This window comes from Melospiza melodia, chromosome 5 (genome assembly GCF_035770615.1).
Source record: "Melospiza melodia melodia isolate bMelMel2 chromosome 5, bMelMel2.pri, whole genome shotgun sequence".
In the NCBI taxonomy this organism is placed as follows: Eukaryota; Metazoa; Chordata; class Aves; order Passeriformes; family Passerellidae; genus Melospiza; species Melospiza melodia.
The window spans coordinates 14,821,097-14,847,753 of NC_086198.1; the positions used below are offsets into that span (position 1 = coordinate 14,821,097).

A 26,657-nucleotide genomic window follows, 5' to 3' on the forward strand; every position below is an offset into this window, starting at 1 on the left:
AGTAAGCGCATATTTCTTTACACCTTCCTCATTCAGCCTCTTTCAGCCATCTCAACGATCAAAAAGACAACATCCCTTTGAATCTATCCATGCATCTGTACCTCCTCACAACCATCACAATCCCTTCTCCTAGCTATCTTAATTTGAAGTCATTTAGTCTAAACAGTTTCATTCTCTGGGTCTCCACTGGACTGCAGATTCATTTGTAGAAGCAAGTATTTAAGAAGCAAACTCCTGAAGTACAAATCACAGAAGTGCAGTCATTTTCTTTCTCTGCATAAAATGGTATTTGACATTTTTCAAGTGTGTCCAAGCGTAAGAGGGTTTTTTTACTCAAAATGACAAAACCTTCTAAAACTGTTTTCAGAAATGACAGAAATCTTTGAGCTAAGAACAGGCCATCATTCTAATTTAAAAAAAACCCTATTTTTAAGATGCAGATTTTGAATGCAACTATTATTATAGTCATCAGCAAATGCTACAAACTTCAACAGAACTCTGCCAGCTGGGGATAGCACCAATAAAACTTGTATCAGCATTCAGAAAAATGAGTTCTAACTTCAAGATCAAATGCTGTAATAAAAGTCAATAGAAATCGTGTGTATCTTGGTTTTACAGAAAGAAACTTGCAATTCCAGCTTTACTGTAAATGCAGCTCTCTAAGCCTTTGAGGGCTTTTAATTGAAATATTAGCATATGAACTGAGGAGAACAGGCACAAAGAGACTGCAACCATGTGATGCCTTTTCCCCATACAGGGAAAACCTAGATAGGGCCTTCTAGATAATGGGTTCTTTGGTGACATTTGCAGCACCACAGACCAACTGGAGCCCACCAGCCAGTTAAACTGGCTTCAGAGGTTCTTTGCAGCACCATTTACCAGGAACACACTGCTGATAGCTGAACTGCTCCTGACTGAACCAATGGATTTTGTTGCTGCCGTGAACAGCAACAACAGGGAAAACCTGAACTAAAAAGTTGTTTCAGGATTATTCTGTTCTAGATCTGATCTCTGCACTTAATTAAGAAATTAATTAAGACAGCCACACTGGGACCCATCTCAGTCCTGCCAACCAGTGTTACACGGGAACTCTGCAAAGATTCTCCTAGTCTCTCTTTCTGCTCCTCCTGGAATATCAAATTCTCTCCTCCAGTAGCTATTCTCTTTAAAACAGATTCTCATCAAGGGATGAGACTGAGTGTATTTGCTCAGAAAACAAAGTTCTGTTCACCTACACCCATTATAAAAACTTGAATGCCCACTTTATGCTGGGAACAAGCACTTTACAGAAATACACCACCAACAGCAGACAGCACAGAATTGTTGCTGCTCCTGCTCCTTTCTTACACTTTTTTTCAGAAAGGCAGCTGAAGTGTAAAAGGCAATGCTTCTGTGCCAGCAGTCTCAGCCACAGGAAAGAAAAGACTGGCAAACCACAGACTGAGCTTTTCTGTCCAAGGCCACTGCAGTGCAAGCTTCATACACTGCTGCTCTGTGCCTCAGAGCAGGGACCTGCTGGAAACAGCAGCACATCCCTTTCCCTTTCCACTGCTTCTCCACCAATTTATGCCCTTCTTCCCCAAGGCAGGCACAAACCATCCTACCTGCTACTCCTACACTACAGGGTAAGCTGCTTCCTTCACTCCCTTCAAACTACTTTCATGATGACATAATGTCATCTTACACAATAAATAGAAAAAAAAATAAAGTAAAGCTCACCTCAGAAAAGCTCTCAGCAGATAATTATATTTAAGCCAATATTAAAGTGTAAAGGAAGTCCTTTCTATAGCTCATTTGGGAACAAAATTCCACACACGCTTTAGTAAATATTTTTACATCTCCAGTGTCAAAACTGAGAAATGTCAACCACTGATAAAAAGGCTTAAGCATGTGAGATTCCCTACTGTATTAATGTAAAAGGCAGGAAGGAAAAAACAATCTCTTTCAGAAACAATTTGTAGGCTGTGACTGCTAACAGGATGCTTGGTCTAATTCAAGACTGTCACTAGGAAGACAACTTCTTCAGTGTTCCCTAAGCTATCTAATTTAGTTCAAAAAAATTATGGAAATATCTTTTTTACAAGATGGAAATAAAATGCCTTCGCTCTGAAGCCTTCCTATGCATTTAAACATAAATTGGTGTGTTATACAGATAATGGAAACCATGAGGAAGTAGGGTAACTCCTATTTTAAACTAATTTGAACTTAAGCATCATAATTCTTGTACAGATATAAGCTGGAAGGCTTAAACCATTTTAACAGAGGTACATTGTAGTGGTAGCAAGCAACTTACTAAAAAAAGAAAACAAAGGTGGGGAGAGTAGGAAGACACCTTCAGCATACCTGTTTTCAATCTAGCACAGTTTTAAAACCCAGCTCTCAGGAACATTTTCTAATTTAAGGATCAGTATCAGCATTTAGATTAGATTCAGCTTCATCAAGAAAATAAATTTCAATATGATTTTTTTCAATCCTTTTATTTTCCAATTTTTTCAGCAAGAGCTAGAAATACAGTCAGGCCAATGCCAGTTCAGTCACCTGATGATCTGGTTCATCACAAAGCCAACTTTTGCTGGCTATGTGACTCCAGATCAGGGAGATCTAAGGCAGATGCCTGTATGAAGGAACAGTGCTCAGGAGCTGTTTTAAGCACATATTGTTTTGGAAACCAAAAAGTAGTTTGCTTATTTTCTCAACCTTTGTCTTATCATCTGTTCATGGTTCATGTTTCTTCCCTGAGCCCCATGTTTATTCTAAGAAGATGATGCAACTGAATATGTGATAATATATTCAAGAATACAAAATAATAATCCATTTTAATTGGTTTAGCCTGTCCCTATGATTTTTCCTTTAAATTTTCCTCCTTCCAGGCAAGGAGCATGGTTTGCTATTGTAATCTGGGGCCAGTCATGTATTCTTTGACAGGCTGTTGTTACCTGTGTTTCAATTTTTAAAATACGTTAATCAACCCATACTGAAAATGTTAACCCACTGATAATGTTAACCCTGGATAGAGTGACAACTACCTCCTATGTAAGTTTTAATCACCTTTTCTTTCCTCTGAAAATATGGGAAATATAAACACACATTATTATAACCATCTCATTTACCATGAGTAAGAAAAAAATCAGATCTTGAAAGACCATAATTTTCACATCTAATTAGAGACAATTTCAAAGGACTTATTTATCAGAGAAAAAATAGTTTTAAAGTTTTATATAGCAGTTTTATCTTTGCCTGGTAGAATAAGAAGGGTAAGAATCGCATCATTAAGAGGGTATAGATGAAATGTAGGGTTGAAATAAACATGAAAAAAACCCCACCCTTCAAGCCAACAGTTCAAGAGTCCTGTTTTAAATTAAGAAACTATAAAGGCATTAATTATACAAAGTAGTACTTCTCAGTTCAAATTCTTAAAAAAAAGCTTAATTTTGAAGAAGCCTCCTCATGGTTCTGTCTCCTTCTTTGTGCATAACCTCTGTGACAATGTTGCCAAATGTACATGTTACTTTGAATATTAAATCAGTAATTTTGTGACTCATTTGACCATAAACGTGGTAAACTGGAAAAAGTAATATTTCTGCAAACTTGAAACCTCTTGTATCAACAAGAAACTTACTGTCACAATGTTTGTCATTTGTAGCTGGAGTGGCTGGATTAGGGACTTCTAAAGCTGCTTGCTCTATAAGTGGGTCCTCCCAGTGATACAGCAAGAACTCCAAAAATTGAACTTATTTTCCTTGTTCATTCTACTTCTAAATGAATACATATTTCAAGATGTAACAACTTGTAGAACAAAACTCCTAATCATAACATGAGAAGTAGCAGCTTACCTTATTTTCTTCCAAAAATTTCAATTTGATAGATACGTCGTTACGCATTTTGTCGTATTTCTCTTTGTGCACTTGAAACAGTTGCTGTGATTGTTCAATCTTTGGCAGAGTGTTTGCATCACGAGGGCCCAGGTTCAGCTCTTCCAGGTCTGTTCGATAAGCATCGTATTCAATCCTGGCAAGAAAGAGGAGAAGGGAAAAAAGAACCATCTAAGGGCAGTGCCTCAAAAGTGACCTCAGATATAAGTCTACGTACAACAGAAGATGAACAAAAGAGTTAAGTACAGGGAAAAAAAACCCCAAAAACAATAATAAAAAAAAAAAACTGGGCAAGTTTTTTCCTCTCTCCTCCTATTCATCAAGCACATTGTATAAAACTGCCTAAACAAGCATCCTCCCTTTTCTCTTCCTGTCTCAGCCACATGCTCTCAGCCCCTGTTTTGTACAGGCTTCAGTAGTCAGAGCTTCTCCTGAGACATCTCAACCTACTGACCCAGAAAAAGCTAGCAAATATTTTTCAGGTCATTCTTCTGCTGTTGAATCAGTTCACTGGAGAGTTTGTGTTGAGAGTAAGAGGCAGACCCAGAGCATGACACCCCCTTTAAGCAGATGTTTGAGGAACAGGTCACATACACCAAACTCTGACCTAAAGCATTTTCAGCATGCTCGAGGCTGCTCCATATGTATTAATTGGACAGTTTCATAGTTCTTCCACAAACACTTTACTGAGAACTTTGAAAAAGTCCTATGGAAAAACAGACTGCAAAAAGATGGTGCAGCCCCACCCAAAGCATCACTCTTCCGTCCATGCTTTTCTGTAGTTGTCAAATAATGGAACCTAGCATATCCACCTATTTTAATGGGACAAACCACACTATTTTTGGCCTTTTAAACATGCTTTCCTACAGACATTTCTTTAAGTGGAAACAAATCAGGATTAAAAACTGGTTATGAAACACAATTTTCAGTTGATGTAACTGCTCAAAAGAAAAATACAACCTTTTCAGAGGTAAAAGCAATAATATTCACAGGGCTCCTCCTCCTGATTCTCACTGCCACTATGATTGAGGATTTATAAGTAATTTATGGCTTAATTCCAAAAAGGAAACCATTAAACTTATCGAGAACTGACAGAAGAGGGGAACAGATGAATGCTAAAGTGCAACAGGGAATAGGAAAGAAGAGGCACAGAAATAAATGTGACTTATTTTCACAGTGCAAAATAATGAACTGGCCATGTCAGTGAAGAACCTTTATAATTTATTTGACTTATTAAAATGGCAAAATATTTGATTTCTTTAGTGAACAGAAAGGGAAAGCAATGAAGGTATTTCAGGAGGGAAGAACCATATATTGAAAATGACTGAGAAGAACAACTGCAGCAGATGTATTTTGCATAAATTTTCCAGAGGATACCTGGATATATGAACCATTTTTTTTTTTTCAAAACACGTGTCAAAAATAAAGCAATACCTTATCTACACATTAATTCTACCTTTCGTGCCTTTGAAAGTTTACCTAAATACCAAAACAATAACCTACTATTTTGTTCAAAAATAAGCATTAGAACAGAACAATTAAAAAAAGGAGGAAATTCCAAATTTAGGCAGTTTGCAATTTTGGAGCTAAAAAAACCCCAAATATCACAAAAAATTATATGTATAAACTGCATCTTTTGTCAAATTAAAAAAAATGCACTTTATTCTGGTAAGTGAAAGAAAGTCAGAATGGAACCACTCATCAGAAAGAGCTACAAGTCCCTGACAGAAAAAAGGAACCCAGCTTTAGAATACTATGCCACATCTAAAAGTAGCCTTCTCCAGGATAAGAAAGCCATTATTCACTCACTGAGAAATTTCTGGTTTATTTTCCCCTTTCTGACCAAGCCTGAAATGTCTGCATAAAAACCCAAGTGTGAATTGCAGGCATTGTTCATCAACAGAGGCACAAGATGAAATGTCTTTCAGTCAGAGATTATTTTACCTATTGCAATGCAGCTGGATAAAAGTGTTAATCTTCCACTGTCACGCTACTTAGAAAGCCACCTTAATCTAGCAAGTGGGAAAAACCAGCTATAATTACTCCTACAGCTAACAAGTAAAATTCAGTCTACAAGGAAACATGTACAAAACATTGGAAGATCTGTGCAATCATCTACAGTTAAACAGAAACCCTCATTGGATGAGAGCTGTGTTATGAGGTTTTTATCTGACAGGTCAGTCACTCAAATACAAGACCTAAGCTGACAGAGACTCTGCTTCCCAAGGATTAATTCTTAGGGAAAGGAGCTGGACACAGGATAGCTACCTGGCACTTTCATACTGCTTCACAGTCAACAATGTATCCTCAATTGTTTTATTCACCAATGTGTTCACACTGGCAATGAAAAAGTTAATAGCCCCAAGAAGTGTTTCTCCATTTTTAGCTAGAAGTTTCTGTGTATCTGCATTGTAGCCAAACTCCTCCTATAAACAAAGAACAGAGAAAACAAAGCTGTAGATCAATTGAAATCATAGCATTCATTAGCAACTATATAAAAAAATGCAAACACAGATGTGGCAGGTCTTTCACTTCTGTTTGGGTATGATTATGATTAAACCAATATTATTTCAATACAATATTTTGTTCACAGTTCTTATGAAATCTCTCCAACATCAGTAAAACATAGTTTATGAATTTTTTTACCACACATGGTGTTAAATCCTAATTTATGTGATTTTTCTGCACTCTGATATCTTGAATGTTAATTAAAATCAAATGCTAATGCAATCTTCACATTGTCATTCAGCAGAGTTTTAATCCATCATTTCTCATGGTTGTCTAGGTAATACCTTATTAAGAACAGAGACACTGCTACGTTAAATACAGTAAATGTAACTAAATTCACAAGGGCACAGAGCATTAATTAGCTATTAAGTTTTATTCTTACATTCTGGAAAGGAGCACTGCAAAAAACACCAACATCTATCATGGTTTAATAGGCTGTAAATAATTGAAGAGCAGAGCATTATAATGAATAGCAAATAAAAAATTTAATGTAGCTCATCCATAAATTTCAAAGAGAGGAGGGCAAAATTATTTCCAAGGCATTTTATTCACATTTAGACATATGTTTGTCCATGTCTCTTTGTTAACAGCAGAGTAAGCAGAGCAAGGCTGCAAAGATTTTCCCAATGCATGGATGCCAAATGAATCCAATTATTACATCTATGTCATCCATATAGCATCTCCATATTCTACAGATGGGAGTTCTCAGAAAAGAGTACAATCCCTGGTTGTAATGACTATAAAACACACTAGGTTCATATTTGGAACTTTGGTCTTTTTAGGCCTGCACACTGCCAACAACTGACTCAGAAGTGCTCTATTCTCCCAGCTTCTTTTCATCTGTCTAGAATATGAGCACCAGAGCCAAACGATATTTCATGTTAACAAGTTCACAACAGTAAGGGTAATAGGTAATTGGCAATGGTAAGGGAAGAATCCTCTAGAAAAGAAGGTGCAGTGGAAGTGAGAAATTGAAGGAGAAGAAAAAAGGAAGAGAAATCAGGGCAAGTTTTTACGAGCTAAGCCCTGTAAACATTGCTAAAGATCTGTCATCTTTGCTTTCTACAGCTGCCTGGGCAGCAAAAGCACTTGACTAAATTGCTACAGATTTTGCTGGGAAAAAACCAAAACAAGTATTTTCCAGCTGGCTTTGCTCAAACATTGCCAGCTACACAGCTAACACGAGTGCTAGCACAGAGAAGAAACAGCAGCATGCTGGCAGAGACAACAGCAGTAGAAGTGCCCCTTGCAGCAGCTTAGTCCCATCTATTCTTCCTCCTGCAGGCAAGACTGCAATTAGTTTTCCAGCTGATCTCTCACACAGATCATGCCAGACCCAAATGAAAACACCATCAGTTCAAAGGGGGAGGTAAGAAGGATGGGCCTGCAGTACTAAGGAATATGCTGACCAACAATCATGTTCCCTCCAATGGCTCATAGTTTCATACAAACTTCTCAGTTTTGTCCATGACCTCTGTGGATACCTCTTACGAAACACACAGGAAATCCTTTCTACACCCAGAGTTTACATTCAGTTCATACTCTATGCTCAGGTCAATTAAAATTGGGATTCATCTGCCTATATAATTAGAGGCATATGAGCCTGGAACCAGCAGTTATCTTTGGATCCAAAAGAGAAACAGCAACCCATTCACATGAAATAATACCTCACCAGATACCACATAAAAAATTTGTTTTGTTATCATGTTTAAAAGAAAAAGTATTACCTTGAGACTCGGGGGGTTTTTTGATTTTACTTAAGCTTATATACTGTCATCACACTAAACATGAAAGACTAACTGTTCAGAAATGTTACTTTTAGTCCTGCACAAGTTTTAGAGGGAAAAACCCAAATATCCAAAAGTAGGCCTGGCTACAGATGATAATACATTACAGATTAAACAGAGGGAAAACACAAAAGGGAAAGAGACAAACACCAGGCAAATCTCCAGGAAGCAAAGGTTAGATAACTCTCATTACAGCAGCAGAAACCTTTATTTGGTTTTCATCAACAACCCCATTCAAGAATCCACACAAGAGATGAATGACAGAAGCAAAGTCCAAGACCAATACAAGATGCTGAAAGAAACTGGAAGATCAGTATTCCCATTAGAAGTTACAAGCTAATCATGGGAAAAACCCCAAGATTCATTAAATGAGCATGATGCCAGATTCTATCCAAGTTTTGGAAGAAACATCCAGTTTCAGCACATACTTCACAACAATCACTAAGATCTGCCACAAACCACATGCCCATATTTTTGTCAAGAATAAACTGATTATTAAAAGCTTCTTTTAGCAGATAATTTAATTTCTTAGCTGCTAGAAATGCTCTACATTCACAGATTTTCATCTGTCAGACTAATATTAAAAATTCCTCCACATTAGTGTAGGAGTTTCACATTTTTTCAGCTAGCTATCACTTAAGGTTCCTCTGTGTAAGCATGAACTCCACCTACTCTTTTAAAACTCAATGGGAAAAGTCAATTATGAAAAGACAGATGTTTTTAAAATCACAAAGATAATCTGAGCTGTTTCAGCAGCTATGTTTCAGGGAATTATTAAACCATTTAATATTGGTTTTCCAAATTTAACTTTGCAAATGCAGAAAAAGCAATGTAGAAGCAAGCCAGGTACTATACTCTGTAAGCAACATGCACCTTGTCTCTCTTGACAGCAAACAGCTTTACCACTGGCAAAGGAAAGTGCCAGTGTTACATAAACTTCTAAACCATGGAATCATAACAACCCAGATATCTCAAGATTGCCTCTCTTGCTCAGCAACTCCAGACAACATAAGAATACAGATTAGTCTTATTAGTAGGAAAATTCTGATTAAAAAAGGACTTAGAGATCAAATCTCAATGCTTAAATATGCTACAGAAAAATAATTTACTCACATTAAATGTGCCCAAGTGAAGTAATGTGCCCTAATCTACTTATTCCCAGGCACATTCCCCAAAGACATCTTGTAATTGAAATGACATAACACTCTGGAACACTTTGATGACATTTCATTAGGTGCAAAATTAATACTAAAATGCATCTTCTCTACAAAGCAAAATTGTCAGTTCTTGAGTTCAACCATCAACTAGAGGCTAACATTTAAGAAACAATAAAGAACTACAGTAATTTCAATAATTTCCTACAGTTTTAAGTGCTTTCAACACAAAGAGTATCTAATATATTGTTAACTGCAATGTTTATAAAAGTAGCTGCTAAGTAGCAGACACCCTGCACGAGTCAATTAGGCTTATCTTCATCTCTGCTGCTGTATTTTTTTAACACTGTAAAAGTCTTACATGAAGTTCCAATGATTTCAAACTCAGGTCAGCAAATGCATCTCCAAGTTGCCTTTGGGTATGTACCATCTGGAAGAGCTGTGTGGACAGCGTCTGTGCCAGTCTCAAGATATTTTCATATTTTTTTTTGTTGTCTCTCAATATATCTATCTGAGCTTCTAGTTCCAGGTCTACTGTTCTTGAGCCACGACCCAGTTTTTCAGAGATGATCTGACGTGTACACTGCAGAAAAAAAATTAAATTATAAAGATTCAAGTATATTCAAGACAACACAGCATACACCCATTTTCAGCTTCAAGGGACATATAATTACACACAATTCTTTCACAACCACCCCTCCCAATATAAGTTTGCACAACAAACTGAAAAAACAACACAGTCTTTAGAAGTTTATCAGGACTCAGCAAGAACAGCTGGACAAGTCTCAACTCCTACTAAGATGAATATTCAAGTTAGCAAATCAAGAGCATAACTAATTGTTTCTCAAGTAAAAGAACACTTATCTTTTTATAGGTTTGGTGAATCTCATTAAGTTAAAAGAAGCATTTTAGCCCCTTGCATTTAAGTCAGTTTATAGTACCATATACTATACAAAAATGCCTAGTTGGTAATCTTTTGGACTTTGTCTACCAAGTATCTGATCAGAGCATCCATGTTAAATTTTCCAAAAATGTTCATTTTGAGGTTTTTTTTAGGGGGCAAGTAAGAAGGTGATGGTTTTCAGCATGGTTTTTTTTGAAGCTGAATAGGAAACTGGGAACTCCTACTGAGAAATACACAAGAGTATTAAAATGCACTTATTATTTACACATCTATAAAATGGAGATGATTTACTCAGAAAGGCTATTTCTTTTCTGTCATGTCAAACTCTTAGTAGGCTTGCAGTTCATTAACACACTGAGCAGGAAATGTGCTCTTATGCAGCTGTAGACACTCTCACCCAGCCTATGGCTGTGACAGAGCAGGCTGCTACCACATTCCATGGATCTGTGACACCTCTGCCAGAGATTCGAGCCCAGCTTGGCAGTGAGCCTCCCACACATGCACACTGGGGATTTCCCTTGACTGAGACACAGGAGAAGCCATTTGCAAAGCAGATATGTAGCAAAGCTATACAGTTTCTCTATGGAAAGCAGAATTATTTACAGCTCTAGTAAGTTACTTGAAGTTAGTCTGTGGTCACAAGGTGTGAAGGGATAACCAACTTACCAACTTAGACATATGAAAAATTACTGCTAGAAACAAAAGGTACAAGGAAATTAAGTTAGTAGTCAAGGCCCCAACTACTCTGAAAGGACTTAACCTAAGCACAAAGCTGCTATTTTAAATTTTATTTTTGTGAAATAATGCCCAAACTTATAATATAACATACTCCCCAAATACTCTAGAGCACTGGATTTCCCAGGGTTTCCCAATTCAAGGACTTTAGATTAATACCATCTTTACTTGTGCCCAAAGGAGACGCACATTCAACCTGCTAGAATTTCCATGTCCCTTCTTAACGGAATAGAGGAACACAGGAGAGACTCAGGAATGACCAAGGAGATCAAGTTGGTCATGACCCATGAGGTTTAGGTCAGAAGATACAGACTATTTGGGCTACTTTGTTAGAGTCCAGTAATTGACAAGAAAAAGCACAGCTAATCTAGGTGACATTTGTCTGCTAAGCATCAGAAATTCAGGAGAGCATAACAAATCATAACAGAGAATACAACTTTGCTACCAAAGACCCCATGAGAAATTGCAAAATACAGCTCAGCTCTAAGTGTGCTCAGAGCATAAATAAGCCCTTCATTAGGAACTGTGGAAGTGATGGTCAAATTTTGGCTATTTTCCAAAAGAGCTGACACACACACAAACCCCCACGGAAATGCAAGAGAAAAATCTGAATCATGGAAAGCAAAATTTTTGAAAGCAAGGATAAATTACAAGTGAAGGAATTATTTTCAGCCAAGGGGTATTTGCTTCATAAATCACAGAAAAATATCTTTAAAAGCCCACCAGTGACAAGTGAAGAAACATCAGTAATTGGAAAGACTTACACTGGATACGTTGTTAACTCAGATGTAGCAAAAGACAAAGAAAATGCCCCAATCTATTTTGATTTACTCCAGCTCTAAGCAGACTAGTACAAGCACACAAGTTGCTTTATATTCTCACTAGCAAAGAAAATTCCATGCATTAATTCCATTGTGCTTTGTCCTAAGAGTATTTATAAAGGAAGCTATCATAGAAAAGACCATGCAACTCAAAAAGAAGTCATCCAATGCAAAGCTTAAGAAAAATTCAGAGAAGAACTCAGAGAAAAAAAGGTTACCAAAATATATTATATATGCCAAAGATGAACGGAGGCATTACTGGACATGTCTCAGAAATAAATGTTCTACCAACCCAGTGTTAGAGAGGTTTGTAAAACAGGTTTGCCTTTTTTTTCCCCCCCTCAAAATTTAAGTTGTATGAAAAACAAAAAGACAAGCTTGTTGGAATTGCTGAAAGTCAAGAAGAATCTTGATTTTCTTGGGCCTAAATGTTTTTGCTAAACTGCAAACCACTTTCTCATCCAAAGGGGAAGGCATGGGCAGAAGAAAGAAAAGAACAAGATCCTGTCACTAGACTATGAAGGGCAATTTCTCTTCACACTGATTCATGATTATTAGGGAGCACTTGACCAGAGAATGTGAATGGCAATGGTAGTTACAAAGGCATTTATAGACGGGAATGACTTCTAACATACCCAATAATTTGGATTTCTCAACCCCTGATACAGACACCATGGTATAGGACCTACTCATGTCAGATTCCTAAAGAACTTCCTAACAGCAAATTTCATCACTAACTCCCCTTGTAGATTACTGTCTGGTACATTGATACCAGGGATTTTAAATTCAGAGGGATTCAAGTGCTGACATTTACCCCTGTCCTTTATTTCTGCATCTTCAAACCTATGAACAGTTAACTATTATGAGATAAGGAGGACACTTCTTCCCATGATCTCCCTGATGGGAACCAGAGCAAGCCAATATGTCCAAAACTTTAAATACTAAATACTCATATTAAATATTCTTTTTGTACAAAGCCTACGACACAAATGTATGGCATCTCCAAGTACAGTTGCACAATACTCTATCAACTCAAAATGAATTTGTAAGTTCTATGAATGGTCTTATACCACAAAAAAAGAGTGAGCAGCAAGTCAATATGGGAAAGATCATAACTGACACATCTCCTTAGGCATGTTCAGGAATAGGTTCAAGTAAACATGTTGTTTTCTGAAACTGCTAGTCTTTGTTTGCTAGGTCATTTCTGGTGTGATTCTGGATCTCAACAAGGGGAAGGCTTAAGCCATAAAAAGAAAACGAAAAACCTTAACTTTGCAGATGCTACAGCCAAAGAAATAGTGTTCTAAACAAAGAACATCCAAGACCCTTTTTCACAACTTTTTCACTAGTCCTCTGGCTGATGATTCATGTCAGCGAGTTTGAGACATGAGTTTTTGTGGGTTTGTTTTCTAAATCAAGGTACCAAAAATACAGAATAAGGTCAAGTCCTGTCCTATTTAGTCACAGTATAGGAGATTTGATCCCAAGCGTCAATGTTTTAAAGACACAAGAGAATTTTAAAGAACAGCTTCAGCTGAATAGCACATATTCTGATTGCACCACAGCGCACTCCAAAGTAGCTGACAGACAAAATCACACAGTGGGTCAGGTTGGAAAGGACCACAGTGGGTCCCCTGGTTCAACATCTCTGCTCAAGCAAGTTCATCCCAGAACACATTGCACAGCATTGTATCCACAGGGTTTTTGAGTATCTTAAAAATACTGAGTGAGGGAGACTCCATAACCTCTCTGGGCAAACTGTTCCAGTGCTCAGTCACTGCACAGTAAAGAAGTTCTTCTTCATGTTCAGGTGGAACTTCCTGTGCATCAGGTTCTGCCCACTGCCTCTTGTCCTCTTGCTTGGCACTGCTGGGAAGAACCTGGATGCATCCCCTTGGCCCTCTCCCCTCAGATACTCTATAGGTATTCATGAGGTCCCCTCTCAGTCATCTCTTCTGCAGGCTGAACAGGCCCAGCTTCCTCAGCCTTTCCTCATTGAATGCTGCTCCAGTACCCTCACCATCTTTGCTGCTCTCCACTGGACCAGCTCCAGGAGCTCCATGTCCCTCTTGGGCTGAGGAGCCCAGGTCTGGACACAGCACTCCAGATGTGCCTCACCAGGGCTGAATAGAGGGACAGGATCATCTCCCCCAACCTGCTGGCAATTTTCCTCCTAAGGCACCCCAGGATACCATTGGACTGCAACTCCTTGGCTTGCTACAATGTTTAGATGACAAGAAAAGTAGCAAATCTAAAAGCCAATTCATTAGACATAAAAAAGAAATTTCTGATTCTAACAGAAAGACAGCATAAGCATCCGCTAGGGATGCTCCATCCTTGCTTCTCATCCCCACTGAGAAGGATGTTCTTATTGGGACATAAAGAACACTGGAGGGATTCAGACTTTCCTTGCCACAGAGTGTGAATTTCTTCATGGTTTGATGTAGACCTCACCGATGCACCTGCTCACAACTCTATTATTTAAGATGTGGGCATAACAAGAAGCTATTTTTCAAAACTGGTCTTTCTTTAAACTTTTGACAGGAATGCATTCCCTGACAATTGTTCCTTACCTTATTGCTTTTTAATGAGTGTCACTTCTAGCAAACTGGTGTGATTTAAGCACCTTTTCATTATTCTTACATTACTCTTTCAATTTCATCAAACTCAACTGATCATGAAGTAGCAGCATATAAAACACACACAAATTGAAGCAACTGTTACCACACTAAGAAAAAACAGTCAGCCAAGATGAAACAAAACCATCAGAGTAGCAATTAGCAAGTTTTGAACTTCTAGATACCCCTGATTTTTTCACATCAACTAAAATCTTACTGCATCCACAGTCAACTCAAAAAGAGCAAAAAATATTTAATTCCAAGCTTTAGTGCTGAAATCTCTACATTCGGAATGACGAAGGGAACATTAGAAATGGAACATTCTTTGCCTTGCTAAATCAGTAATACCTATTAAAGATTTCCACATTGCACCAGGGATTTAACAAAGAATGTTACACTTAGAAGAAAATTAAGCCTTTCTTATACATTCTTGCTTATGCTCACTGCCACAACAGCTTACTTTCATACAGCTCTATTCCTATCTAGTAGCAAACTCACTTATAGAATACATACACACACACACACATAGCTGCATACCTTGTAAGTGTTCAGGCTCCACTTTCTCACCAATTCCAGTTTCTCCATCGCTGGATTCTTCACTTCATCTGCTAACACAACAGGTCCACTCTTCTGCTGGGCTCTGCCCCCTGTGTCAGACACAAAGCAAATCTTCAAGGTCTTGGGTCTGGGCTTTTTGTTTGTTTGTTTTAAGGAATAAGTAGTAGGTATGGAAGATTTGTGCAATTGTACATCCAAAAGCAGAGCAAGGTGACAGTATGAACTTAAGATGAATAAGAGATTTTTAAAATAATTTCCAGAAAGAAAGACTTATATTAAAACTGATATAAAATGTATATACATATATATATATATATCACTATTTCATGAATAGGCTGAATTAAGCATACTGAAAACTTAAACCAGCTTTTGAGACATGTTTATTCTTATTATTTTTGAGACATTTATATCTATGTTTAAAAATTCCACCACTCTTTGAACACTCTTTTGCATTTAATCAATCTAAAAGTCTGTTTACAACCTTAAGGCCATTAAACAACGACTGGCATACTGTTGTCATGAAGTACAGAGTTTTTAATCTTTTCCAATGAAAGTCATTCTTTCCAGAAGATGTGTTCAGCCAATATTTAATTTATTTATTTCAGCTTTATTAGCTCATTCTATTATGAACAATTAATTCTACAAACCAGCAAAGAAGAGATTTAAAGTAACTAACTAAAATACCTAGGGCAAATCACCACACACAAACTGCCATTATTCAGCATTTTCAAGCTAGTATGGGATATGGAAACATGTGGATTCCATGTTTCAATTTTGCAAAACTTCTAGCGTCCTAAATATTAAAAACTGCTAAGTATCGTCACTTTTTAAGCAACATTTTTATTTATCATGTCCATATTCATTTTAACTACCCCTGACTCTGATCCCTACTGCTACTTACAGTCACCTTAGTCTTGCCAAGTTATTTATGCAAACAAGAGTTTGGAAAAAAGTCTATACAGATGCCTCAAGATATTCCTTTAGCATCAAGTTCTACTGTGTTCTTACATCTTCAACATGCTGTGCAAACATTAAGTAATTAACCCTCTCAACACCCTTACGAGGTAACTGAGTTAAGTTTTCTCCTTTTATGCAGGAGGAAGCAGGACTAAGATGTTAAGTAATTTGCCCATAGGCACAAAATGAGTCAAGTGGCAAAGCTGAGTTGGGGTGTTGTGAATTCCTAATGGCTGCCCCCATAGTCTATTGGAATATATGACCATTTAGGAAAAAAACTGAAAGTTTCAGCTTTAACCTAAAGAAAAGATTTTGGCCACTCCTATTTTACCTACTGTTACTTATCATTAATAGTAATTATAATTTTAATTTTACGGAGTAAAAGCAGCTCAGAGAGAGGAAAGCAGAGGTTAATTTGTCAACTGTTGAAGTCAGAAGTAAAAGCCACCAAAATCCCACAGAAATTTTATCTCCAACTAACAGTACATCAAATAATTAGAAACATGGAAGGGTTAGTACAGTCTCAGCAGAGACAAGGGCGTTATCCATTCAGAGCTTTAATACCTGTGGGAATAATTAAATCACAACCTTGTCCAGCCAGTCTGCTAGCTGCTGCACTGCTAGGAGATATAACAGATGATTTGGGTGATGCTGAGGAACCTGAAAACGGGACATTTAACAATGAAAATACATCATCTTCTCTTCAAAGTGAATGTGCACTCTTACAGAGACACATTTTCAAAACAAAGAAACATTTGCTTCAGCAGCTTTAGAAGTATTCACAGAAAAGCTGCTGGAATTTCTGATGATAATGTTTTTTAAGAGGGGCATCTCTCCATGCGAACTACTCCAAGTTTTTTGATTTAATCTTTTTCTCTAGGTCATGATGACCATTCTTTTTTTCTGTAAGAACAATCAAAGTATAACTGAAGGGCTCATCAGTGAAGCACAGACCATAAACAGAAAATTCCATGGAAGATTGTTATATAACAATCCACAGCTAAAACACTCTTTTGCAAGTCTAGGTAGAATTCACTCTGCACTGTCACTGAATGGTACTTAAAGCATTAAAGGGTGAAGTAAGCCCTGAAATCTCTGCCAATTTCAGATACACTTTATTGACATCAGCTCTTAAGTCTGTGTAAACATGCAATGCAGCAATAAGTTATCCTGAAGGTCATACAAGTTATTAGCCATGAAAGTGTGTAAACTCATTCCCAAATGAAAGATTTTACAGCACTTGTTTTTTCTCTTAAAAAAACAAACAAACAACAAACCAAACAAAAACCCCCAAACCAAAACAAAAAGCAACCAACTTTAAATGACCTGCACTGTGTGTGTTCTCTAAGCTGTTTTAGGATTATGCTCATTATGCTTTTCAGAGCTCTGCCACTCTTTCATAACAGATAAATCTGAAGCAGCAACCTTATTGAATTTTCAGGATTTAAAAAAGAAGTAAGTAAGCTTTTCCTCTGTAGTGATGAATGACCACCATACCGGGGAGGAACTTTATTTACTTTTGCTGAGAAATTCCAATATACTTCAGGGCTAACAGTGTGCTGAGGGGAAAGAAAATTAAACCTAAACTTCGCAGTTTTGACAAAATTTAGTTATCAGTAACACCAAAAACATCACTCAAAGTAATCGGATCAACAATCAGCTTTAAAACATTCCACAGAGCACTGCTAACATGGGGAAAATAAATCCAATGATTTGGATCCAACTGCAGAGAAAAGATGAGACAAAGACAGCTCACTTGCTGTGTCCCTCTGTAGATATACATTGCATAAGAGCTGCAACTGAATTCATCCAGGCATAGAAGTTTGACTGCAAGATCTTGCCTGAATCATTTCAGCAAGCGAGCCAAGACAAGCAGTTAAAAAAATCCTTATCATTTGACAGAGTATTAACACAGCCTTATGCATGCTTCATCATTCAACATCCCACAAATCCTAAAAGCTCTTCCCCTCCAGTACTGTCTACTTTGCATTCAAAAGTGAAGCCCTAATAAGGACATTCAAACAAAAGACAGAATTTGAAATAGGGCAATCATTCAACTTTTGTCCATGGTTTCAAAGGAAGCCCTAGCTTTTACCACTTCTCTCTCTGATTTTGTTAGAACATCAGGAAAAATCCCAAGAAAACACCCTTGGAAAAAATCTGTGATACCCAAAGTGTCCAAAGCTCAAAATTTGTGTACAGAAATTTCCACAGAACATTTGCATTTCAAACACATTAGTGTAGCTTGAAACATCTTCAGACACTTTTCCCTTACAGGCTAATACACTTAACAGCTGCAACAGTTATCCTGGTAATAGAATACAAAAAGGCAGGAATGGTGAGCAGTTTGCCATCTGCTCCAGTTTTTAGCTAGATATTTTGCTATTTTCAAAGGCATAAAGAAACACAGCATTCACTTTGTAATATATGTAAAGTACAACATGTAAATCAACTGTTTTCATAAGCAAAGAATTTTACCAAACAGGAAATGAAGCAAAATGTAAATTAAATTTATGACTACAAAGAGCTTATTTTCATAGCTGCACAACTGAGATAATTTCAAATCTTCTACCTTTAACAGCTTCAAATCAGAAGCTGTTAAAGGTACATAATTCATTGAATACCATTTGCCCATACAATATCATGGTATTCTATTGCTCTTGGATAGGAAATAGTGACATTATTGGCTCGTCTGCCACTTTGTATTTCTCATTGTTTAATATCACTTAGATTCTCTAAGGCATACATTAATACTCCCAAGAAGAATCCCACTTTTTAATCTCCTCTCAGTAGGTGAAGTGTGTATAACAAATAAATAACTCTCCAGTTATGTTTCAAATAAGAACAGTAACCTGCAAAATGTGAAGAAAACTTAAACACAATGCAATAGTAAAATTCTTCAGCCTGACACCAGTTCAAGGTGCCCAAGGCCTTCCCTCCCCATAAGTGCAGACCAACTTAACACCAAGTAGTTTCCTCCAGTCCCTTGACAGATACTGCAAGTGTAGCATGTATTCTCTTATTTTAACAACGCAGCTAACAGGAGACGATAAACTGGTTGTCACTAATGCAGATCTCAAATGTGTACATTCATCCAAATTGCTCAAAGCAGTTACAGAACATTGTATTCTGACCATGTAAGAATATGACTAAAGATTTTAAATTGAGAAATATAAAAAAAAGCACTTACCTTTATTTGGAAACTGCCCTGCCTCAACAACTCCCTCTTTGGCACCATCAAAGCCATGAGATGTTATTTTGGTTTCAGAAAGTCCAAGTCCAACTGGTAATGAACATTTCAAGTCCTGGAAAATATATGCATAAAAATGGAAAGTTAAAGATTAAAAAAAAGCAATTAAAGTGACTCTAAAGTATTACAATACAGTTTCAACAGCTCTCAGACAAGCAATTCTGCCTTTAGCCTAGAAAGTCCTTGCTGGTATCACTGCTTTCTACTAGTATGCACAAATACAAGACAAATGAATGAGAAACAGTGTAAGTATAGCCTGAATATTTATTCTAGATATTTTTGTTATATTGATGGCCAAGTAGAATGCCGTGTCTTAGAGAAGCAGTTACCAAAAATGTGGCCAGAAGCATCATGTTATGTGGTCCGAAGCTGGTCCAAGCAGCTATGTCAGTTTAATAAAGTGTCCAGTTAAAAACTGTCAGGGGTGCAGAATCATGCAAGATTATCAAGCAGAAAACACTTTACAAACAAAAAATATGGAAGAAACTATCAAAATGTTGAAGATTTTAAAAAATCACTAAGCAAGGAATAGCCCTGAAGTTCATAGCATCCTCATTTCTTATGACTAGCACATTAAAACCTTTCAATATTTTACATAGAAGTGACATCCAGAAAGGCATCATTTAAACAGCTTCTTTCTGAGCACCTAGTCTGCATCATAAGTGCTCAGAGCACAAAGCTGCCACTTACTTTTGTTTGCTTTTGAAATCCCTTCATTTAAAATTGCCCGAGATCACCTTGTTTAACTTTTGAGGGCTGGATCAAGTATTCCAACCAGCTCCCAGGTAACCAAAGTCTTCACTGAAACCCAGCATAGGCCTAAGAAAGACCTCACACACCACAGCTCACGTATCATCCTACTGCCCATTTTTGCTGTCTTATCTACCTCTACAAAAAAACTCCCCACAGGTTTCCTGGACTATATTTCCAGTGATCTAATTGAAGTTTAAGCCTCTGGTGTTATGCAATTAGACATAGTACTTTAAAAAACTTCAGGTTTTAAAGCGATTTAAAACCATTTATTGATGAAAGTAAAAAGTGAGTGAAAAAGTACTATGAAAGTGAAAGCAAAAAGGTAAAATGTAGCAGCATGTGGCTACAATGACAATATGAAAAAATAAAAGCATCAAGAAATCAGAAAACTATCAATGTCTAGAGTCAGGTACTATTTTGCATCCCCTCTGCTTCCATACAGAGGTAAAAAAGGGGGAAAGTATCAAGGACCACCAGAGAAAAGCTATATATAACTCAATGATGTCTGTGTCCAGACACAGATAGTAACTGTGTGTGATCCATGTAATGCTTCTAATTACAAAGAAATCACAACCTTTAAAATCAAATCCATGTTTGACCTATAACTGCAGTCACTCAATCCGCAAACCAGAAGCAAGTTAATGCATAAGAATGATGCTGATACTGCCTAGAGGCTCAGATTGTCAAGAAGTAGTTTTGGATCACATCTCCCCAGATTTATTTTGATGTCTTCAGTTTAGGACAAACCCCTGGGAAGAGGAAAAAGGAAGAACTACAAATATATGAATTCCAGCAAAATAATTTTTCCATGTGAATTCCAGAAATTTCACCAACATCAAAAACCCAGCATGTTACTGCAAAGAGTAACCAGTTCCTACAGCAAACTTTCACTGACATGAACAGGCTATGTGATAATAGATCATGCCACATCTGTGTACCTGAAGCATCATACCAAAAAAAAAAAAAGAAAAAGAAACAGCATGAAAAACAAATAGTAGTCACATGCAGAACCTGATCTCCCAAGTTAAGCATGTCAGAACTTCAGATTCATACTGTTTTCAGTCTTCACAACTGACTTAACACTGGTGCTTCCATTTAAGTACTTGCAGTAGGAGGTATGCTGGAAAGCCTTTGCTTCAACTTAGTTTAGCTAAAAAAGACCATTTAACTTAAAATGTAGCAAGTCACTAGAAGCTGAAAAAGCAGAGAGACTTGAAAAAGGATAACCAGATTGCAGAGAAGATGCACTGATTTCAAAAAAAGGATATATGGCATGAATTATTTTTTTCCTGAAGGCACCCTGGCGTGACGTGCAGTTTTCAGAAATATCCAAACCTGAAGCCAAACAACTGTAGACAGCCAACCTGCTTAAGCACGTTTGCAATTGGAATCTAAGCAATCATCTGTATTTAAGGTTAAAATGCAGAACAGCTGCTTTGTAAAGACAAAAGTTTGTATCTAAACCTAAGCAACTGCACTACTTCCGTACACTCAATGTAATTCTAACCTGAAGTTAAACACAAGATGAACAAACTACAGAATTAAATAAATCAAAATACTACAATGCATCCATCTCTTAAATATAAACTTGGTATTTGGAATATGAAAATTTTAAAGATCTACAACTGTGCATACATATACCAGAATTTTTACATGAATCTATATACATATATATGTATACAAACACATATTCGTTTGAAGAGATCTACTTTTTTCCCATTGTCAAAAAGGCAAAGTTCAATTTAAAGAATAGCAAAGTTCAATTCAAACCCCTTTTTCTATAAACCAGTTCAAATGCATCTTTGTGAAGAATGATATTCTTACATACGAACTTAAAAGAAAATTTTACTACTTGTTGATTAACACATGACCAGAATTGACAAAAAGTCAGTGATTATCAAAACAAGACCTTTTCGTCGTTTACAAACATGCAAGTTACTGTTCAAGGGAGACACACTGCTGCATATAAACCAAAAGTTTTAATGTCATTCTTGCAACTGATCATGTTTGCTTTTCTTTTCTTTACACAAGTGTAGATAAACAAAAAAGCTACCAAAAATCTGTATTCAAACTGACAAAACAGTTTATCCCTTCAATAACTTACAAAGAGGGATAATTTAGAAACACTATAAAATGTCACACTTAAGGGAAGGTATGAGTGTACTTAATGTTTGAATGGTAAGAAGGCAACATAAATACCTTTTGTTTTTTGTTCCCACTAAATGTAAGTTAGGCTCTTACAAGATAGGAAGTGAGGACAGATTCCCCTACTACCATAGAATGATTATATTTTGGTAATGTATTGCTCTTCCAGCTAAGTTTAAGACTTCTCCCCTTCTTTGTAAAAGGTAAATTCAAGTCTTTAGAATTGATCAAGATTTATTGATACACAGCAAGCCTACAAATCTATTATAGGATCACCATCACCAAAAAGCAAATAGAAAAATGCTTCATTAATAATTTTCATTTGTATGAGGCTGAAACCATGTTTATGCATTTATCACCTAGCAAAAGCATTTTAATTTTCTAAGGTCACTGAGACCCAGAGCTAGAGGTATAAAAAAACCACAACTCAGAAGATTCCCAACTTAAAAGACTGCATTACCTACTCCATTCTCATTTAGCAAGAAGCAAAAGCATGAAATATGGCTGAAAAGAATAAGTGCACTACCCTGATTAGCTCTAGTCAAGACTATTCAAACCTGTATGTCATAGAATATTTAAGCCATTTTAACCATTTGTTAAAATCCCATTTTAATGACTTCAAATCACTGTATTAAACTAAATATATTTTAGTCAGGTTAGGCCTATTTACACAACTCTATTATACACATAACAGACTTGTTTGATGAACCAGTATGAATTTTTGACATAGCAGTCCTGTTGAGACAGCAGACACAGCAAAGAAGTCATTCAGAATGCATGTTCATGACGGAATGTTGGCTGAATTACCAGACTATTTCCAAAATGATACTTCCCAATCATGCTATCCATAATAATCTAAAGTGAAGAGGGGAAAGACAAGAACTGTATTGTTTCTCCAACAGCAGAAACCAACCCAGACAAAACTTAAGTTTATAGAAACTTACTTAACTAAGGAGCAACTAAGGAAACAACACTGGATTAATTTCTTAGTTATACTACTCCATTAGTGATGCATCACTAAACATTAACTTCTGCTTAATACCAACAGGAGGTTTGACAGATAGTTTTACTTGCCTTTAATACCTTGAATTAAGGTATTCTTAAAACCTCACACCAATGGCTAGTTCAACAGTGGAACAACTAGTATCAAACCAATCACATGCTTGCTTGTTTTTAATGGTGGATAACATTTTAAATAAAACTACTCAAGCTGACTTCAGGAAAAATTTACAACATATCTATCTGATTGTAAAGTGTGATTACAAGCCCTATGGAACAAAAGGTTATGCAGATAGACATAATGTCTATCCAGTCAGATACATGGGCTCTGAACTTTTAACTTCTTATCAAAATCACGTGCAAGTAGAGTTACTCATATACATTCAGCAGTTTCTTTTTCTCTTTGCCCCATTACATCACTCAGTTCCATTTTTCCATTAATTGAGACACTAGATGCTCACATCAGTATAAATTCAACATAAATAAATGGGAGAAGACCTGAAGGCTTTAATCTTTGATGAAGTGGCAAATAACAGACTAACACATTTCTTCTATTCTCCAATACACTGCTCTTCAACGAGAAGACCTTTTCTACTACATCCTTTTGATTTACCTAATGCCATACTACAATCCTGTTTTAATTTCCCTCCCATTCTCATCATTAACAGACAGACATATTTTTGGTTTTTCAGACTGTATGAAGAACGTGTGACTTTTTTATCTCCTCAAATCAGTTTTCTAGAACAGACACAGCTATAGAAATATATTTTTAATCAATCCTACATTAATTAAAGTAAAATTACCCTGAGTAAAAATCTAACTATGTCAGTCAACATAGCAAAACCTAAGAGATTAACTCAGACATTGCAGGCAGAATGTGAGTGACAAGGCTAGCATTTTTTTCAGAAGGCAAAAAACAAGAGAATTGACCTTATCTATTTGTGCAGTCTAGCAATAAAATTACAGAACAAGACCGTGAACACATGCACTCAGATTCATCAGATCCCAGATCTTATTTCGTAATTCTAGTAAGACAAATTGAAGACACACAACGAAGTTCATTATCTTTTTTCATCCTGTAGTTTATTACTGGTTTTATATGCATGCTTACCTATGATTTTGTTCCCATGAAAGTACAATAAGAACCATGAGGAGAGCCAGTTACAAAAATTAGATTAAACAAATTCAGGCTCAAACTGATAAGAATACCATGTAGATTTTGTGCAATACTTTAAACATAATAAATTGCTTACAGATGCTTGAATATCTTTACAGGCAGATCAAATGTTTTTTGAAAAATTTAGTTTATACCTATGCAGCTCTCACACTATATGGCATGCTTTTGTATATAGGAATAATATACTTGAATATAGCAATAATATAATATATATTATAGATATAGTATATAATAATATATATACTTGAATATAACAATAATATACTTCCCTCACTCCTTTCTACTGTCCTCAGCTCTCAACACCCCCAGTCACACTAAAACACCACTATGCTAATCACATCATTCCAACAGGCCAAAACTGGGCTCTGGAAGTCAGGGATAATTGAAGTAAAATAAGTGAATAACATAAACTAGCCAGACTTTTTGTACATTAGGCTTTCTTATACAAAGTAATAAGAAAAACTTTCGATTAGGAAATGCTGGAGCGTTCTGTCTCACAAATACCCAAACATTAGCAAACAGTTCCATACATCAAGTTCTTAAAGCTCAAGTGAGTTCTAACAGAGCTTGGGGAGTTAAAAACCACTATGTGAAGCTTTTCTGTACTGAAAGAACGTTAGATATTCGATCCAGTGACGACTGAAGCTACAGCTTTTTTCAGTAAAAGAGTTTCCATCCTTCATATGGGCAGGACAAAACTTGTCTGAATTCCACAGGCATGTCCTATTAGAGAATTAGAATGTAGCAGCATATTTCTGACTGAGATTTTACAGTTAGGAAAACACTTAAGTTACCTTTTAAATATGTATTATACCAAGAAAATGCACCAATTAATGTGCTATGTCACATTCCCACAAAAATGGAACTAACAAACTTCCTTCTGAAGTGACATTATGACAATCTATGCTGTCTGAAGTTCTGCAAAACTAATGGCATCCTTCTTTAAAGAAGGAGCAACCCTACTTGTCATTTTCAGGTAAATACATTTGCTCTGCACTGCCTCACAAAATGAAATACTTCTCATGCTTGAATGCATATTAATACTGCATTTGGTGAAACACAAATGTGCATTCTCATGCCTGAGCAGCTTATGGACAAGGTCTCATGGAAGTGCCAAACAGAACACAATTTTAGAGGAAAGTACAATTTTTTAATCAAAGAATTCTAAAGAAAAGGTTCTACAAATACCTCTTCACTTAAAAATATGCAAAAAGCTGCTCAAGTCTTGGTGGCAAAATAGCTGCAGAAGACTAAAAAGTAGAGAACAAGAAGTATTTTGTTCTTTACATCTGAATTGTATAGCATCTAGATGACTATCTCTCTGATCATATAAATAAGGAAGCAGAAAATTAAAGTAACTTTGTTCCCCAACTTCCCAAGAAGGTGCAATCAAAATCAGCACACTGGAGTGCTCTAAACTCTACTGTGATCACATGCTCTTACTGACCACTGTGGTAACAGTACAAATTAGAGGGGTCAGGATTTCTTGTTCCTTTCTCAATTGACTTCATAAAAATCAGTACTTGGCTTATCATTTCCATAAATTGTAGGAAAAAAGACCCCAAAATTCTTGTGGTGCAATGCATATTGCTTTAGGTTAAAGCAAAAAATTACCTGGCAAGGAAAAAAAGAGAAAGCATGGCATTAAGCATTAGAAATAACAAACATGAAGCAAGATGAATAGAAGCTACATATTAGAATTTGAGACTAACAGATCAGTAAATAGACCTAGATGTTAATTCCAAGAAGTTTATTTTCTTTGTTTTGTTTATAAGAAGCCTTGATTATCACATATTCTGACTTCAGGTCACACATGCAGGTGTGAACTTGTACAAGACGGTTCAAAAAAATAATTGAAGTGCACTTCTTCATTGATCTCAGAATAAGCACTGCGAAAATAATTACAGCGAGTTCAAATATGCTTGCAGAGTACAGGTTTTTCTGCAATTTGACCAAAGATTTGGCCCATTTTTATCAAAGTAAAAGTTTCAAAATATAGTTGACTCCAAGCCAGCAAAACAATTAGCATGCAGGAAAAATCTACCCCAACTTTCACATATGGCCATAGACAAAAACCACCTTAAAATTCCAGCTTTACATTTTGCCTGAGCACAGGCCCTAATGCAGTCACCAAGAGTGCAAGTTCCATTTGCTGTACACAAGTGTTGCATGCACTGCAATGCAGAAGAATCACTATGTAAGGAAAATGTAACTTAGACAGCAGTCAAGTCACAGCAGCAGCAAGATCATCAAGCTTCAAATTACTAAGTTTGTTCCCCTGCTTTGAGGTGAACCCAAATTCCTTACCACTTCAAGATGCATTTCCCAAGCTGGTCTCCCTAAACATACATCTTCACAGAAATGTAGTTTTAGCTTTATTTCATTAAACACTGTACTAATTTTTACATTATGTCACTGG

General features: G+C 36.5%; 1 protein-coding gene across 3 annotated transcripts in view; it reads right to left on the minus strand.

Moving 5' to 3' along the window:
• Positions 1 to 26,657, minus strand: part of ARFIP1 (ADP ribosylation factor interacting protein 1) — a 36,421-nt gene that overhangs the window by 5,181 nt on the left and 4,583 nt on the right. Inside the window, exons 3-8 of one of the 3 annotated variants that reach the window (XM_063156371.1) lie at positions 19,105 to 19,219; positions 16,479 to 16,574; positions 14,937 to 15,046; positions 9,683 to 9,904; positions 6,141 to 6,298; positions 3,834 to 4,008 (exon numbers count right to left, since the gene is read on the minus strand). In XM_063156371.1, coding sequence (XP_063012441.1) covers positions 3,834 to 4,008; positions 6,141 to 6,298; positions 9,683 to 9,904; positions 14,937 to 15,046; positions 16,479 to 16,574; positions 19,105 to 19,219 — 876 coding nt within the window. The remainder of the gene's footprint in view (positions 1 to 3,833; positions 4,009 to 6,140; positions 6,299 to 9,682; positions 9,905 to 14,936; positions 15,047 to 16,478; positions 16,575 to 19,104; positions 19,220 to 26,657) is intronic. The other 2 variants (XM_063156372.1, XM_063156373.1) reach the window with 2 other exon arrangements.